The sequence below is a fragment of the Crocodylus porosus genome, unplaced genomic scaffold (assembly GCF_001723895.1).
Source record: "Crocodylus porosus isolate Cpor-Errol unplaced genomic scaffold, CroPor_comp1, whole genome shotgun sequence".
NCBI lineage: Eukaryota > Metazoa > Chordata > Crocodylia > Crocodylidae > Crocodylus > Crocodylus porosus.
The window spans coordinates 199,530,632-199,546,832 of record NW_017728886.1 but is presented as its reverse complement, the minus strand read 5'-3'; the positions used below and the strand labels follow the sequence as shown (position 1 = coordinate 199,546,832).

Sequence of the window (16,201 nt, the reverse complement as noted above, 5' to 3'; positions counted from 1 at the left end):
GAGCCTAGTTTAAAGCCTGCCGGAGGAGGTCCGCCAACCTAGAAGAGAACACACGCTTACCTTTAGGGGAAAGGTGGAGCCCATCCCATGCCAGCATGTCTCTCGTCGTGTTGTGCCGGTCATGGCTGAGGAAGCCAAAGCCCTCCTCGAAGCACCATTCCTGTAGCCTCCAGTTGGTCTCTGCAATGCACATTTCATGCCGACTGCCTCGTCCACTCACTGGCAGGATAGATGAGAAAACCACCTGTGCGCCCATCTCCTTCAGCACGCACCCCAGAGCATGGTAGTCATCCATCAGGTGATCAGGGTTGCTCCTGGCTGCATCATTAGTGCCCATGTGGACTAGGAGTAAATATGGTATTTTAAAACTTAATATTCTGCTTCTTTTACTGTCCCTAACTAGACAGGTTACCTCTTCTTTCAAAATCAAAACAGTAGTACAAAAAAAGTCACTAAAAAAATTAAATTGTTCTTGTCAAGAGCTTATGTCCAGCATAGAAGAAATTTTTAGCTGCAGTATGCTACAGGGCTTCCTGGAATATTGAAAACTGCATAATTAGTTCTTTCCGCATATTCGTTCAGCTGTCTTGATTAGTTTACTTTCCAAGTGACTCATGGACCTGTGCATAAACAGTGAACCTAAATTAAAACAAAACAAACATTTCTACCAGAAGCCTGTGGCAACTGATGTAGAAAGCGATTTGGGGATTCATAACATCTCTTATATACACAACTTGATGAAATTCTGACCCTGCTGAGGTGAATGGAAATGTTGTTAATGATTTCAGTGAAGTCAAGTTTTCACCCATCTTGCAAACTTTAGGGACAAAGAGGGCTCCTTTAATACAGAAATATTATAATTTTCATTTACTTAGACAGGCATTGCAAAACTTCCTCAGTAGCTGGTGAATAATTTATGTCTGAATGGTTTACTATTAAAATGCAACTTGTCCCTGCCAGCATCGATTTCACTGCCTGTGATGCAAATTATGTTGTGATTATTGGGTGCAACCATGAAGAAAAAGATTTAATTGGAAAAAAAAATGTTGTACGTATTCTCAGTTTATTTTTTTTAATTCCAGATTTTTTAATAGTAATACCACATTGATATAATACTTAAATATACTTTAGATCAGTAAGATAACATATTTTATTTAGGTTCTGTTGTTAGAGTTGAATCAAATGACTGTATGATTCACAAAACAGTTTTTATTTTCTGCTTTTTACAGGCTTTTGAATAACAATCATATCAGAAAGATTTCAAGAAATGCTTTTGAAGGCCTGGAAAACCTACAATACCTGTAAGTCATAGCAAAAACAAATATTTATCAGTGGCAACAAATATTTGTCACTGACTCTTTGTCTGTGGCAAAGTGATAGCTAACCTTCCATGTGTGTATTTTTTAATTTTATTTTGTTTCTATTTTTCAAAGTCATACATGCTTGTTAGGAATCATCCTTAGTCCCAGCTACAAAACTATTCCTTTATCAGATCTAGTTTGCCTTCACTGGGCCTTGTTACACAGCTATTTTGGGTGGCTCTTGGAGCTCTTAACATTAAGACTTGAAACTGGCTTTAAGCATTCATTATGTGGCTCAAAGTTACACCGCTCCAGGGCAGGATTATCTCTGTTCCATGCTACAGTGTAGCCATTCTAGGCTACACCTTAGTGTAAACATCCCATCTGCCCCTCTCCCTTTCTTGCCCAGATTGCACCCACGGCCCCTTCACTCTCCCCAGCACCCCACATCCCAGCTCGCTTACTTGTAGCTGCCCAGCTGTCTGTCCCAGGAAAACAGGCAGGGAAGGGTTAAACTGCCTGCCCAGCTAGCGATGCTCTCTGGGCAAGCTCAGCTCTGAGAAGTTCAGCAGGAGCGGCTGGGCAGGCAGGTTTACCCTTCCTTGCCTACTTCTCTGGGACAGACAGACAGTTACAAGTAGGTGTGTGTGTGGGGTGAGGGGAGCCTGGAATGGGAGGCAGGGGTAGAGTCTTACCTTTCAGTCCTCCAGGCTTTTGCTGGCCTGTATTTGTGACTGTTTCAAACTGCAACTAACACTAACACTTGCGCAGTTCACAGTGTAAGGCATGAAAAGACCCACTTCAACATGTAACACATAGGCATCTGGGAGCAGTGCATACAGCTAACCTGCATGCACAACCTTTGAACATACTGGTCTGTGCGGAGCCAGCATGTTGAAGGGGTAGAGGTGTGTGACTGGGCTATAATGAGCTTTTTAAAAGTCTCAGCCCAGAGAGCCCAACACTGGGGAGCTTCTACCTGATATTGGGCTCACATTTCCCCTGGACCTTAAAGAAGTGGTCTTGCAGTTGGGCTTCACTCCTGCTTTTTAAAGCTCCCGGGGCACTTGACTCCCTGGTCAAGGAGACTCTCCCCAGTTTTGGATCAGGCATGACTTCGGGGGATTGGGCATAATATTTCTCTGTTGGCACCATTATATTAATGTCTGTTAGGGTACCTGAATGTCATATAGAGCACAGTGTACTAAGAAGGATCAATTATCCCATTCTGCTGTGTAGCATTTTATGCCCCATTTTATACTTTCAGAATGTGTGGGTCTCATTTGGTTCTCATTGTCCACAAATACATGCTAATAAGGTTTTCTGGAACTTTGATATTGAATAACTGCTTTTAGGTATGAAAAATATGGTGGGATGGAAGTGGGGAAGAGCTGGCTCAGATATACTGTAGAAGTTTTATGCCAACTAAGGTTGCTACCACATTGATGGAACTCTTAATTTCAACAAAAATGTGTCAAAGGGAGTCAGGGATAAAGTTCAGAATCTAACAGCAAAAACAACCACAGTCTAATGTACTTTTCAAAGATGATGTGAAGGCAATGGAAAAACTGGTTGTAAATGAAATGTAATATAATTATTTGTATGTACTCCTCCATTCTCTTATCATCATAGTTTTGCACAGTTGAGGACTGTGGATTTGCCAGCCAGTTGTATCCAGACATCTCTCTAAGGCTTTATACATATTTTATGTCCCCTTAGTTATATCGTACTTTGAATTTAGTATATTATTTCACCTCTGCCGGTTCCTGTAGCATACAAAAATATATCTATATGGCTGTTTTGTGTAGGTCAAGCCATAGTACTTTTGGCACAATATAACAGGGGACATGCAAATCTGCTGTCACACAGTTTTTCAAAGATGGATTCATCCAGGTGGAGCAAGAATTCATCCCAGAAACATCTGGCAGTTTCTCTGACTCCTGAGTTATTACAAATTATGGAACTCTTCAGTGCATCTCTGAAGGCAGAACTGAGACCTATATTTGCTTTTATATTTTTTTGACAAAGCATCTGGCTAAGCAGAAAGCTTATGGTTAATGTGTTTCTCTGTAAGTCCCTGAGGAAAAAATAAACTCTGCCCACCAAACAATCACAGCATAAGAACTGCCATTCAAAATGCAACATTAATGCTGTCATCTTTTCCATATATAATCTTATTCATTTGATGCACTTCAGCTCTACTGGGAGTGTGGGAAATTGGCTTCATTCATCCAAGTGCTAATCACCATGCTGAATACTTCACTCTTCAGGATAAGCTGTTGCATATTAAACTTTTGCTTTTTTATAACCATCATTAAACCTTTCACAACCAGCTAACAACAATAGATAAAAGGGCATTTTGATTATGTTTCTTTTCCATTCAGTTTAATGTGTTTTTCTTGATGTTAAAGGTCATAATCTAAACTATTAAATATATAGTGTTCATGTTAAACTGATTGCCTTCTGTAAATTAGAAAAGATTGGGTGGTTACATATTTATAATAGCTTTTACACTGTTTGACTGTTCAGTAAAATCATTGACTGTTGCTATTAATATAGATTTTGCAGAATAAAGGTGCAATATAATAGACATCACATTTATGTTTTCAGTGTTGAAAATTAGGTTGCCTAGTTTATGGCATTCACAGTTTTTTTTTAAATAGTACCAAGCATATGTCCCAATATGATTTTTTTTCCCTGAGAATTTGTCCATCTTAAAAACAAAAAACAAAAACAACCCCCCCAGCCCTTGCTCACTCATTCTTGTGGGGTAGAAGCCTTAAAAATCTTATTTAAAAGCAGGATCCCAATCTTGGTAGATGTATACCTTTCCCCCAGTACATTATTAACTATAATTTTCAGAGCTAGAATGAATGGAGTTCTAGAAGAGGAAGTATTTGGGACAGATAGTCAGGTTTTTCAGTAACCCACAAGTTAAAAAAAATGTTGGTGTTTTATTGTCAGAGATCCAGTCCCTAGTCAAAATCATTTGCACTTTCTTCCTAGATCTTCTTATTTAGATGACCAAAGAGATCATGTGTTTTTATATGCAAACTTTTGAAGCCGTCCCTTCTCTAAAGACTTGAAGATCTCATTTGAAATAAGGTGCAACCAGTGAGTGTATTACATGCTTAGGGCGAAGGTGTGAAGGAATACAAAGGGCATGCATTGTTACAGTGTCTTGGTTCATTATTATGTAACTTCATGCTTACAAATAAGTTGACTTAAATACATTTTTAAAAACGTACTGTATCCACAGCTGTGTACCCCAGTTCTACTCAGAGTAACTGGCAGTGGCTGACTAATTTTTAATGCCAGCATCATGGCATTAATGAACGTTAGGGTAGGAGGGGTTATAGCCATTACACATTAGGTCAGTGTAGTGATTCTATGTGTAAGAAACAGAATGAGCTAAAACATGGTGGACTTTGTGGGAGAAGAAATATAGACATTCTTCACCAGCAATGCAAGCCTTGAATGATCTGAGAAAAGGCTAGATGAGAGAATTGGAGAGAAATAGAGTTTTGAAGGGCCTTATCAGATGTGGACAAGAAACTAAGATTTAATGTGGTCAGAAAAGAAAAAACAGGGATGGCTTCTCCCCAGGGACAGAGAAGGCAAAGCCAAAGAAGAATTACAACTCCAAAAAGTGCCAGTTTCCATGAATTCCATGAATTGATAATCTGTTTTTTTTTTCATTTGGAATGTACTAAAATACCACAGTTGCGTGGCAGCATAAAACCCTAAACTAGATTATATTAAAAAAAAAAATTTAGAAACAATATATTACTTACTATGCAAATAAAAAAGGGAATCCTCTCATTCCTATTGTTATTCTTTTTGTGTGTCCATGTCCATTGCAGCATGCTGTCCTCTATTCCAATGGATTTCAATACCGAGGAGTTACGTGATATTACTTAGTATGTAATATCACCTACTTTTTATTGTGAATTTCTGCATTTATCATAGTTTAAGAAGTTAGTAGTTTCTTTCTTTTTTTTATTTTTTTGAAATGTGGAGTTGCCCACCCTAGGGAGAGACTGATTTCTTCAGGGCATATGAAGTTAGATCAAAGGAAGACAGAATTTGTGTTGGTTTTCATGTAAGAATAAAAAAAAATGAATCTTTTCCCAGCTGCTTTACACAAAAAATGTTTAACTCTTTAGAAGTAGGAACTATAATAATTGCTGGGTTCAGTAAACACAGGGATACATGAATGAGAGGAACCAAACAATTATAACTTTATTGTCTCAGTGAGCAACCTCTGCAGGCTCTTGGTCTCTCTCTATCAAATGCCTTCACTGTTATATTACTTGGGGACCATCTCCCAATTCCCAACCCCGTCAGTCTCTTGTTAAGGAACATTTCTAAGTTTTATAACTTCTGTCACTATAGATACTATGCAAGTATATGAGGTATTATGATCCAAATAAGGAGGAAAAAGTAGTTGGAAGAGAAAGATGGAAGGAAAGAAATTGTTTTTCTTTTTCTTTTCTCCCCTCCCCCCCAAATTCACTTGTAAGAAAAAAGGAGGGGGAGCAGGTAGGTATTTGAAAGGCCAGCATAAGGATGGTGGTAAAATGTTTTTCCTCTTTTACCAGTGAAACCAGGACAGGAGAAAATGGGTTTAAATTCTAGCAAAGCATGTTTTGATGAAATCTCAGGAAAAGTGTCCTAAGTGTAAGAACAGTAGGACAAAAGGAACAAGCTGCCCAAGAAAACTGTAGAATATCTTTCACTGGAAGTTTTGAAGAAAAGGCTAGAAAAGCATGCATCAAGGATGGTTTAGAATCTCTGCTGGGTTTTAAAATGGACGACAACTCTTCACATTTTGTTCCAAACCTATGAATCTGTGATTTTTACTTGCTTTTGGAGAGGCTGAAAAGAAACCAGAGTTGCATACATTTTTGGTGTGTTTTTTTCTGAGTTTTTATTTGTTTCACTAATACCCATGTAGTAGGGTGATGAACATACTGTAATCAGGGAGTAGAATAGGGCCAGGAGGGGCTTTGGTGGCATTTGGCAGTGGGAGGCTTTGCCCATACCATGCTACCCCATGTAGCAGGGAGAAGCAGTGGATAAGTCCTAGTGCTGGCCCACCATAGACCCAAGCTGGGTCATTCTGGTTTACTGCTAGAAAAGCATTACTGACTCCTGTTATAAGTGAATAGATGAATAGCATGACTCCCAGAAATAATAAAGCAGCTTGGGAAAAGTGGGATCACCTTAACTGTCTGTTTCCAGTGCTGGGGAGTTAGGCCTGCCATTCTACGGGATACAATGTTAGAAATATGCTGGTTGCTAGGTTTGGCCTACTATCTGTTTAGTCTTTAGCTTACATCTAGCAATGGACTAGTGCCAGATGTCTCAGAGGTAGGTGCAAAAGCTGTTATGGAACATCCTGTTCATAGCTAAGGCTTCTTCTGTCTCTCATTTTTTGGATGTTCCTGTGTCATGAAATATGAGGGTTTACACCCTTCTAGAAGTCAAGAGTTTTTTGTTATTTTTGCTCCTTCTTTTGACAACATTATTACCCTTTGAATATCAGATATTGAGGGCTTTGCAGACTTCCTTCAATGGTGACGGAAGGATCTTGGTAAATTACTTGAAATAAAAAAATTATCTCCAAATAAAATCAGAAATCAAACAAGGAGCAACATTACTGTCTAACTCTCGCTATCATTTTACTTTTTTGACTTTGTTCTTGTTATCCTTATAAATATTCAATCATAGTTTTGATTCTTGTTAAGCTCCTACCCTCATTTGTACAGTTGAGTTCCCAAATGTTTGTCACTATAAATGGTTTTATAATTAGCTAGGAGTCTAAAGTGTTATAGGGAAAGTATGTGCTAGGAATAGGAAACAAATCTCTTATCACTGAATGCAAGGATTGACTTTGGTCACTCTTGTGCCACTTCTATTTGCTTTTCCCAAAGATTCATTCCATTAGCTATTTCACACATTTAAGAAAGAAGACTTACATTTTCCTCCTCAGCTGTTCTCAGAAAAAAATAATTCTGTGTTTTCAAACACACATAGAAGATTGTTACACGTTGCACTTTAAGCTGTTCACATGTTGATCAGTATTAGTGCTAGCTTGAGTTTGCAGTAGTGATACCTTAAGCCTAAAATCCTTCACTGACTGTCTCGTCTGTACAGCTGTGACTTTCCACTAGATGGCTAGCAAGCAGGGGCTTGACTAGGAGCTACAGCTGAGAATTGCCACTACAGGGCTGGTGAGCTAGGACAGTCTTCTATCTCTGCTCTGGGAGGGTGTGTGAGAGAGAGAAGCTGGGGCAGGGGGTTGGAAACTTGAAGCGGGGAGGCAGAGAGTTAATGGGATGGGTATGGGTAAGGAAGGCTTACCCAATGGGAAGTGGAAAGGAAATGGGGGTAGGTGAATGTCAGAGAAATGAAGGAGGGCAGCCACAGAAGCATAAAATAAAAGTAAGTTAAAAAATATGAAAAGAAACAAAAAGGAAGCAAATTAAAGATGGTGTCCTGCTTTAATAAATTGGGATTTGGGACTGAGGTGGCAGTGGATGGGTTCTGTTCATACTTTCTAGGATGTTTGGGAGGTGGGAGCAGTGAGGGAAGGCCCTTTTTGGGGAGCTAAATGGTGAATAGATATGATGCCATATAGATTAGCTTATCAATTTTAAGTGTCACAACTTGGTGACAGTACCATATAAGCCACTTAGGATGTCCATCCATAATTTAGGCAGGCATTTAAATCATGCAAAAAGCACAAACCATTTACCAGCCCTATTGATTTCTATATTTAAAGACACTGTTTAAACCTACTCAAGCACGCCTGCTAGTTCATGGAAGAATAGCATGGTTTAGCTGTTCACACCTCATTGGGGGTTCTTTCTTTGTTATTCAAAGTGCTAGTAGACGCCATTCATCAACCAAGCCACTTGCCATGTGTGTTTACTGTATATGTGTATAATGGCTGAAGCAGAAGATACGTTTCAGGATAAAAGGAAAGTACTCAGTCTCTTGGTTTGTTGGATTGGCCAAACAGAACATATCCTAACTACTGTAGTGTAAAATTTTCTTATAAAAAATTCAGAGCACTTGTCTGCCTAGTTGGATATACTGTTTCCAAGATTAGTCAGAACTAGGGGCATCCAAAGAAGCTGAAATACTGAATATTCACAGAGAAACATTTATGATCAAACTGTACATTTTGAAAAAGAAATAAAAAGAAAAAAAAGAATTCTGAGTTACAAAAATATTTCAGAAAATCATGACTTTTTTGGAAACTCCTTAACAATAAAGTGGCTAAATAGCTGAGATCAAAGATTTGCTGTGGTTTGTTTTCTTAGCTCTCCTGAGAAATGTCTAACTGGAACATTTTATTTTTTTTCCTTAAAGTCATCTTTCTTTGTTTCATGAGATAACAAAGTATTTGTTAAAAATACTAACATATATATCCTACACACATTTTTACTTTGCCACTCAGGAAATGTAGTAAGCACTTTGAGAGATATAATGTTTAGGTTATGAGCAGACTAATTAATGGGTTATTCATTAACTCTTTTATTTCTTCATGAAATGATTTGTTTTTTGCAGTTACTTATACAAGAATGAAATCCACACAATAGACCAACAAGCATTTAAAGGACTGCTATCACTGGAGCAGCTGTAAGTAATGCAACATTAGTGACTGAAAATTCAATGACATAATTCCCTAGTTTTACTGGAGAGAGAGAAATTGAGCTTCAATTCTCTAACCACAGTCAATTAGATTATTTGGGGAAACTATGGAACACTTTCTTTAATTGTTGCTTTGCATCCTAGAAGTTATGCAGCAGGGCTAACTTCTATAACATTCACTGTGATTAAATCTGAAAGCATGTGAAACAAACAAAATATCTTGCCTTGTAAATATAACCATTGTTCTTTCATAGACACAGTCTGCCAATTATTATTTTGTGAAATATGAATCACCGAATGTGTGTGTCGGGGGGTGGGCAATTAAATTCAGTGGTGCAAGATCCACTAAGAATGCTGGTCTGAATTTGAAGCAGCTACTGGTAAACATGTACTTTGAAATGTTAAATGTGCAAAGTGTTTTTCAATGTAATTATGGCTTTAGGGTTATTTTTATTGAATCAAAAATATATTGTGTTTTTGTTGGGCCAGAACAAGCAGAATACTACTTAATTCTGCCTCTAAAAGCTGTTGTAACACATTAATACATGAATTAATCCCTGAATATTATGTTCTAAATGTATTGTTCTTTCTTAGTACCCATTTACTTGCATCGCTCAGATGTAAACAGATGTAGCATACCGTCACTTTTGCTGGCCCCTATGTACATCGCCAAGCAGATGAAGTATAATAGTTTGCTAATTTTAATGTAGAATGAAAACAAGACAAGCTGGTACAAGGTTGTATAGTAATTTACTTTCACGTGGCAACTTAAGAGAATCCTACAAGAGGTGAGGCACTTCATGGGTTAGTGTATTCTTTGGGTTTTTGAACAGGAATGTGTCATGAAGGCTTTGAAAAACTGCATGTTGCCATTTGACTAAATCTTATTTGGCAGCTTAATTTTGCTTTTCTGTTTTTCAGCTCCATTAAATAAAATAACTATAAAAAATCGAAGAATGGTCTCTTTCTACAGGACATTATTCTAATAGTAAAATGAATAATTTAATGCAAGGCTGTCCCATTTGTACAGTTAAGTTAAGAGGTTAAGTTATGGCCCCGGGCTCCCTCCCAGCCATTACGCCCCCCGTTTCTTTGGCTGCAACAGCAGCTGGAGTATCTGGGCTTTCCCTCCCTTGGGGGTAGGGTAGTGCAGGGAAGCATAATGAGGGAAACAGAGGGTAAGGCCAGGACTATGTGGATACATGGTGCCACAGGAGGAGGACATGGAAGCATACATTCAGGCACATAGTACAGTGATTGTGCCTTACCCTGGTGCAGCCCTCAGGGTGTACAGCACTCAATGGTATGGCCCACGGGACATGTGGCCCCTGGGCACTTATAAGTTGGACAGTCTTGACCTAATGCATGTGTTGGGGTGGTCTCTGATTGCCACTGGAATATTGTATTTGATGTTACGCTGTCTTGTTGTTCTGCTAGGAATCATGGTGTTGATAGTTATCATTCAAATGGCCATAAATTGATAGATTATAGAACTCATCCATTCAATTCAAAGTGGATCATCATCATATTACAGTTGGGAGATTGATCCACAGTAAAATGGACTGACAGTTGCTACGCAAAAGAAAAACAATGGCCAGACTGGAGATGAATATTAGACTTATGCAGGAAGTGCCATGTGGTCTCTTTCTTTTAAATTGTTTTGAGCAGAATGGGTATATAGCAGTGCAGAAAAGGAAGCTTCCATTTTGCTGAAGATTTCAAGTTTTTAACATTTGTGTTTGTTCCAAATTGCAGTGACCTGTCCTCTACCAGATTTCTGATTTCTGTTAAAGGAAATCCCAACCCCAAAGTGTACCTAGTTAACCAAAATATTTTAACACAAATGTTCTGTTTCAATTCCCACTTTATACAATATATTTTGCAACATAATATAACTAAAAACTATTTTGAATTCAAATTTATTTTAAAGGAAAAAATGAAAAAAAAATCTTTCTGATAAATGGGACTTTTTGGCATTTTTTTATTTTACCATCAGGATTTGAAGTAGAATCATAGGGCTGGAAGGGATCCCGAAGGATCAGCGGGTCCAGCCCCCTGCACGAGCAGGAAAGACATCTGGGGTCAGACGACCCCAGCCGGGTGACCATGTAAGGGGATATGTTTTAAAAAAATAAGCCATAGTTACTGATAGAAGATAACCCAACCACTTCAGTAGAATTATGTCCATTTTGGCTGGATCCAGACATGCAGTCATGTGCATTTCCCTGGGGACAAACAGCAGCGGAACAATACGTGCCACTGCTACTTGCTCCTAGGGAATGCCCTTGCACACGTGCACTGGTTTCACAGCTCCAGTGGCAGTGATCCAGCAGCAGGTAGCCTGTCTCGCAGCTAGATTGTGGCTCTGGCTGGGCAGGCTCTGCTTTTGGGCAGTGCACATTGGTGCCACATGTGCCGCCCTGCTTTTTTCCCCTGTGGGTTTTTTTTTTAACACCAGGATCACCCGGACAACATGCAGCCTGCGGACGTCCAGTTAGACAGCCTTGGTTTAGGTTAGTCTTGGATTTAAAAAACACATAGTAGTAGTAATAGTAAAGAAAATAGATTAGTTCAGCATTTTGAATAAAGAGATTACTCCTAAGAAGGAGATTCAGCATTTTGAGTAAAGAACTCTGTTGACAGCACTGGCCACTGGCACGTTTCATTTGAAGTTTTGATATCATCAAAGCATGAAAACCATACTTTTATTGTTACATCTTTTACTCCATGCCCCTCCTCACAGCTATCTTAATCCTTTTTGAAGCAGGACTAGTACTGCAGGACATAATTTACTCAGTAACATCTCCAGATATTGTCATTCAAGGGCATCTGATAGCTCCTGAAAAAAATGCACACGAGTAGCACAGGTCCTTTTTTTTTTCATTTAATTTTTTTTTAATGAGTCATAGCTGGGTCTTCTGCCCTTCATCTGTCCTTTTTACTGGTGTAGATTTACCTTAGGCAGGCAAAACAATGACCTATCAAAATGTACATTTACTATAAAGTTTAAAGAAGGCTGGGAAATGTAAAACTGTGACAGATTTATGTGTTGACCTTTGAGAGAGAGAGCAAGAAAAAAACTATTTGGATAGTACAAACTACCACACTTTCCTCTCCACCATACTCGTGTGGCTGCTGCTGACCCCAGGAGACCAATGAGAACATTTATTTCTAGGAGCATCTGGCTCAGAATTTAAAGCAAACTTGGATGGCAGAGCTGAAAATAATGTGAACTAATGAAGAGACATATTATCTGCTGTAGTGAAGTTGGAAACTTCTTTTGTTTTTCCCTGCTTTATCCATGATAGTCGGGGACACACTGTGGCAAAGTACAGGTATTCAAAAAGCCTGATGAGGGAATCAAACTAAGTTAAGTAAGCAGCATAGTTTATAGTGGTAGCAAACAGAACACGCGTTCACCCTTCGGTGGGGATGGGATCTGGAGGCAAGTCTTAGACTGGGTTCTGCCACTTTTAAACCAGTCTGTGTGCTGCACTTTTGATTCGTGATGGGTATAGACTGATTTCCAATTGCTTATACCAGTAAAAGTGTAATGCCTATACATGGCCTATGGGTACAGGCATTTCAGCACTAGTTAGAGATAAAAGAAGGCAAAATACAAAGGAATGTATAGTGAATTAATTTTAAGTAACGTGTGGATGAAAAACATAAGGCTTTCCAAGGCATATACTACAAAGGGAAAGCTTACTCTTGGTAAAGGAAGAACTGCATTATAAAATATTACCATAGAAAAATATTTCTTCTTCTCTTTTTCTTTAAATTATAGGGTGGGGAATAAGCTGAACCCAGTAGCGGTTTAGTTCTGAAATGTCATGCATTTATCAGAGGTCTGTAATTAGATTTGTTTAATTTTCTGCTCTTAGTCCATCTCTAGCTGCCTTGCATAATAATTATGAACCCTTTCCAACATATATTTATATAAATCTATTTAAATCCTGGTGATTTATGACAGTGGAAAAAAAGGAACGGAATTTTATTTGCCAATCAAAAAGAATTCCTTGTCCAGCTTGTATGGGTGAATAACATTTTGCAAGTATATTTTTAGGTTTTAAAAGTTCCTTTCTTAAGCTTCACATTTCAGAGCCATATTAAATATTTCATGTCTAATACTACTTTCCATTCAAAATACAATATGTAAACTAAGTACATTTTAATTAACTTTAACCAACTGAAAATGGATAAAAGAAATCAGATGGAAAAAAACAACTTTGACATATGCTGGTATGCCAGTAATTTACTCTAATTCCTAGATTCGGTTTTTTTAAAGTTAAAAACATGTCAACCTATTAAGAAAAGACTGCAGCTGATTTTTTAAAAAAATATTGTATTTTGCTTAATCTAGCAGTCTGGAAACTATCAACTGCCCTCCCCACCCCATATCATGAACAAGCTATTTTGAAATATTTTAAAAATATTTTTGAAACAACTCCAATTTGACCAATTATTCACTAAGAAATTACTTCATTTGCAGTACTGGTGGTACAGGCACCAACTGAAGAGACTGTAAATAATGCATAATAATAATTCAGTACTGGCTTTCAGCCTTGTGACACCCCTAACAGGTTCTAGGGCACCCCAGTTGAGAACCAAGGGGGCACAAAGTTTCACTTTTATTTCTCTGTGTACTTCTGTTAATTGTGACAGTAGGCTGGCCTCTTGACCAGGCTGCAGTTACATTTTTTCAGTAAACAGAGAGGCCCTGGATTCACCTTATGTCCTGGGGAAGTTGGCAATGCTGCTAGTATGCTGAAGAAGGGATAAGAATGATTGGTACCCATAGGATGTTACAGGTGAGAACTTAGTATTTTGGATTTCAAGACTCCAGAAAGTTCAGATAGTTCATGTAAAATATCTGGGACTCAGTTTTGCCAACTAAATTTGCTATTATAATACCTAACTTGCAGGCAAAAGAGCTTAATTAATATTTATAAAGTGTTTTGGAATCTTCAGTTAAAAGGCTCTAAAACATGCAAGTATCTCATGATTCTCTATTTTGATGCCCATCATTGTAGTTATTGGGGCTGTGCGAAGCTTTGGTTGCCGATTTGATTCAGAGGAGATTTGGATAGCTTCAATGATTCGGCCATAGACACAGCTTTATATGTTTTTTCTGCATATCTCAAGGTACCAAGTGGCTTATGAATGCTGAGATGCTGGGGTGGATGCAGCGTCCCACAGAAGCACAAGGGAGTCCCCAGCGTACTCATCAGTGGACCTGGAAATGGTCCAGAAGCACTTCCAGTCCACGTCTGGGTACTTCGTGGAACGCTCAGGGGACCCGCTCTCCAACTTAGCGACTGTTGCCTCCTGGGTTTGGGGAAGTACCCAAGATCCCTCTGGTGGCTGATTGCAGAGCTGAGAAGGTGCGGGGTGGGGCGGGTCCCCCATGCGCTCAGTGGCGGACCTGGAAGTGGGCTGGAAGTACTTCCGGTCCACTTCTGGGTTTGCTGCCAAGCACCCGGGGGGCACCCCCTCCCTCCGGTCCTCCTGTGGGACACTCTGTCCACCCCACCATCTCAGCATTCACAAGCTATACCTGATACCTTGAGGTATGTAGAAAAAACATATAAAGCTGTGTCTGTGGTCTAATCACTGATTCTCCAAATCAGAATTGAATTTGATTTGGATTTGGCCAAATCAAATTGGGACAGTGATCTGAATCAGTGAATCGAATCGCCATCCCCCAAATTGGGCTGAATCCAAATTAAATACGGCCCGCTTCGCACACCTCTAATAGTTATCGCTGTTTAGTAACATGAGTCATGACTATGCTATGTGGTAATTAACCTATGTGCTCTTTTTGTGGGACAAAATATATTTGTAGTTATAAAAGAAATCTACAAGGAAGCAGTTCATTAACTCCCAGTAGTTCCTTAATCAAGGATATCTGTTTCCCATTATGTAGAGGTAGATTAAGAAAGCAATTGGAGTAACAATTTGTTAGTGTCAACATTAATCAGAAGCTGAATGTCATCCAGCTGCTGCCAGTTTTGAGAGAGACCAGAAGAAAGGAAAATAATAGCTCAGACCCCACAAACCAACTAAATACCATCACAAAAATATTGTCTGTTTTCTCTTAATTCAAAAAGACTTGGAAGAAACATTTTTTAAATATATTATTGACAAGCTCCTGAGCTTTGTATTTTGTAGGTAGGATTTATAGTTAATCTTACCTGAAAACATTATGCGCCTGGAGATGCAATTCTTGTGATGATTTTTAGGAAACCAGGGCTGTGATGGAAATTAAAAAAAAAAAGCAAAACACAGTAACATGTGAAGCTGTATTCATCTGATCTGTCATGCCATATTCTAATAACGCAGCAATTGTTTTCATTCCTCTTTTAGAAATAGCAAGTCTGTTGTTATTGCTTAGGAAGTTAGATCTTCCTGTAACTTACTATTGTAACACCTGGCCTATATCTTTGCAGTGTTTTGGAGTTGCTTAACAGCTTACAAACTCTTGCAGCCCTTGATATGAAGGTTGGAATTTGAAGAATTTTTTTTTTATCTAATATTCAACATCTTGGAATTTTGAAGACTTCTTGTAGCAGTGTTATTGTAACATTTTCTCTCCTGTATAAACACCTATGTATGTATTGCAGAATCTGAAGAATTGTGTACAATACTCAGAATATAAGTCTGTCTCTAAGACTTTCACAATATTAATACAGTGTTACCAAACTACCAATGTAGTTACTAATCTTGAAAATGCTTACATTTATGGTTATGCATTTTACTTTACTTGTACCCCAGCACTTTACTTTTACTGTTGTGTGCTCTGGATTCCCCTGGTACTTGACCTTTGGTTTGGCCTAGACTACAGAAGTGGACAGCTCTACAGATTAGGAATGTGACTTGGATTTCCTGGTTATGACTTCTTTGTGCAGCCTTGGCTCCTTACTTGGATTCCCCACAGACTCAGGTAGTTGTTTACCCCATGCTCCCCAAGACTGTTTGCACCCCAATCCTGATAGCTGCCTTTGTAGTTTTACAAACAGCTTGAGCAGCTGTCCATTCATTTTCTGCAGCACTGGAATGGTGTATTTAGCACTACAAATCTAACGCCTGCCCTTGGACTTAGTTACATAGGAGCAGCTGACAACTTAAAGCCCCTCCTTCCCAAAATAGAAGTGTGATTGCAAGTAAGCCAACCTAAAGTGAATTACAATCAAAGAAATTTGCGAACTAATGATCTGATGTGCCTCAAAACTGCAATC

At 38.7% G+C, this 16,201-nt stretch overlaps 1 protein-coding gene across 3 annotated transcripts in view; it reads left to right on the top strand.

Moving 5' to 3' along the window:
* PXDNL (peroxidasin like) overlaps window positions 1-16,201 on the top strand; it is a 338,939-nt gene that overhangs the window by 181,875 nt on the left and 140,863 nt on the right. For all 3 annotated transcript variants that reach the window (XM_019547935.1, XM_019547951.1, XM_019547943.1), the window contains exons 3-4: window positions 1,230-1,301; window positions 8,880-8,951. In XM_019547935.1, coding sequence (XP_019403480.1) covers window positions 1,230-1,301; window positions 8,880-8,951 — 144 coding nt within the window. The remainder of the gene's footprint in view (window positions 1-1,229; window positions 1,302-8,879; window positions 8,952-16,201) is intronic.